The following is a 2500-nucleotide window of genomic DNA, read 5'->3' as shown; positions in this document are numbered from 1 at the left end:
TACAATATATACTATCATATATATATATATATATATATATATATACAACTTTTATACTATAAATATACACTTTTCTGATACTTTTAAACATATTCTATAAAGGACAAATGATGCTTGACAGTATGGCCTTAAAAAAATGGAAAGAGGTAGTCTCCATACCACCCACACAATGAAAAGAAAAAAAAGCACCCTTCAAAGCTCCCATTTCTACAGATAGACATTTGAAAGGAAAAAGACGATATAATGCCGATGAGAAGGACGGAGAATGAAGTAGAGAAGAGAGCCGTGGCTTCATCCAACACGCAAGGCTACATACTCTCCAGCCAACGAACTCATCTCATCCTCACTCGTTAAAACAAAGTTCCATGAGAGACTGCACTCTTTTCGCAGCAGTAACTTGAAGTGATTTCAACTGGACGTGTAAAGCCCAAGAGTTTAGAGTTGGCGCCGCTCGCCGCCCGTGTGCGCAGTCTCATGGCAGCGGCGTGTTCGTTGCCCCGCGTCTCCACTTGCCAGATTCCCCCGATCCTCAATCTATTTTCTCCTTATTCTCTTTTTTACTTCATTGCGGATGTCTCTTTAAGGGCGAGTAAAGTATATTTGTGGAAGGAGGAGGCGCGGAAGGTTGGTTTGTGATGTACGGAGGTCCGAGTGTGTTAAATGACTTGTGTTATTTCTTCCAGGCTTCAGCTGCGACCGTGGTAGTGAAAGCTGGCAAGGAGAGGGACCAGAGAGCGTGAAGTACCGAACAAGTGCACTCGCTGTACATCGCTAGGGATTTCTCCAACCTCCAACATCATGAGTCGGTGGTAAGGCCTGATTTCAAGCTTTGTGATACAATTAAGAGTGTACGACCTATGTGTTTGGCAGGTCGGAGGGAGAGAAAAGTGAGCTGAACAGGGTGGAAAATGGACGTGAAACAAAGAGCGTTGTGTGTGGAAGGGGCAGAGTGTGAGGGAAGTGGTGTACCCTCATCACCCTCCTCCTCCGTCTCCTCCCTCACTCCTCCTCCTGCTCGTGGCGTGGGACCCCACATACCACTACTACCTCCTCCTCCTCCTACTACTACAGCGACAACAACTCATCCTTATCCTTGTTCACCTCCTCTTCCCTTTCATTCTAATTCCTCCCATCTTCTGGCGCTCCCAAATATTCTAATGAAATAAAGCCTCCACGCTCACGATTGTCAGCTCATACCAAGGAAATCCATGTCATTCTTCACCCTATGAGTGTGCAGTTCCTAGTAGTCAAGATCTTTCCCAATGCACAGTCCGTGGGTCATTTCCCTGAAGGATAATTTCTTCACTTGCTTTTCTCATTAAATACTCTGTTAAGAAAAGACTTCGCAAGATCAAACACTAATCCCTCTTGAAAGATACACACAGCATTATGACCTTTCTTTTTCTATTCACCAGATGTTAGCTAGATAGTGCTGCTTTCTTGAGGTCTGTCTTGGTAACCTGTGCTTACTTACCATTCTGTTGAAATCATTAACTAAGTAAAATAATGAGATTGCTATTTGTTCCAGCATTGAAACTGAGAAATTGTGGAAAATATTCGAATTGTTTAACATTTTGTTTGTTTGTATATGAATAAATGTATTATTTAAAGTTCATTGCTGAGATTAAATAATACTTTTACCAATTCATATGTAAAGAAGTTTATGCAAACTTAGAAAAATGAAGCTCTCATCTGTCAAAGTTGTTTATTTGTTTAAATTACTGAACTGCTCATGTTAATGGGTTAAAAGTTTAAAATAAATGTTTAGGAGTAGATATCAGGCTATTAATTGATATTTATTTTTTTTTAAAATATCAATTTGAACCTATTTATTAGCAAGGAGGAAGAATGTTCTTGTTACTAGGATTATTGCTATTGTAGAAAGTCTGTTTTTAGATTCTTTATGTTTGTGTACATTGGCATTCAAATTTTAAAAAACAGAGAATGCTTAACATTCCCTATGCCAGATATAAAGAAACCCAAATCAGTATTTTGATGACACACTATAGTACTAAACAGAGTTTGAAAGGTTTGTGCATATCTTACATGTAAGAAAAGTAGATTACATTATATTTATCCCCTTTTGTATCATTTCCAATCTGGGAAATGTTTGTCATCTAGGAATTGACTTTTATTTGCTAATTTTAATTGGTTCAGAGTATTTCATACCCATATCTCAATTTCACTAACCGGGGATTTAAATATTTAGTGAATTAGACAGTAGATCTATTTTCTAATGTTGCAACAGTAAAATAAAGGTGCACCAGAACTTCAGTACCATATATATATATATAAATATATATATATATATATATATATATATATATATATATATATATATATATATATATATACATATTCCTTTAAACCTTTATTAAATCAATCCCTAAATCTATATCCTTACAGTAAGATAAGGAAGCATTCAATCCACTTGTTAATTCAAAGTTGCTCTTCCTCTTAGCGTATAACTTTTTTTTGTAAAACCCCCTTTTTTGGGATC

The 2500-nt window shown here is 37.0% G+C and overlaps 1 protein-coding gene across 1 annotated transcript in view; it reads left to right on the top strand.

Annotated features, from left to right (window-relative positions):
• Positions 1–2500, top strand: part of LOC119583445 (nascent polypeptide-associated complex subunit alpha, muscle-specific form-like) — a 51241-nt gene that overhangs the window by 9752 nt on the left and 38989 nt on the right. The window contains 1 exon segment of the mRNA XM_037931934.1: positions 684–809. Coding sequence (XP_037787862.1) covers positions 799–809 — 11 coding nt within the window. The 5' untranslated portion in view covers positions 684–798.

This window comes from Penaeus monodon, chromosome 2 (assembly GCF_015228065.2).
Source record: "Penaeus monodon isolate SGIC_2016 chromosome 2, NSTDA_Pmon_1, whole genome shotgun sequence".
Classification (NCBI taxonomy): Eukaryota; Metazoa; Arthropoda; class Malacostraca; order Decapoda; family Penaeidae; genus Penaeus; species Penaeus monodon.
Note: the sequence above shows the minus strand (reverse complement) of the source record. Positions and strands in the feature narration are given on the sequence as shown.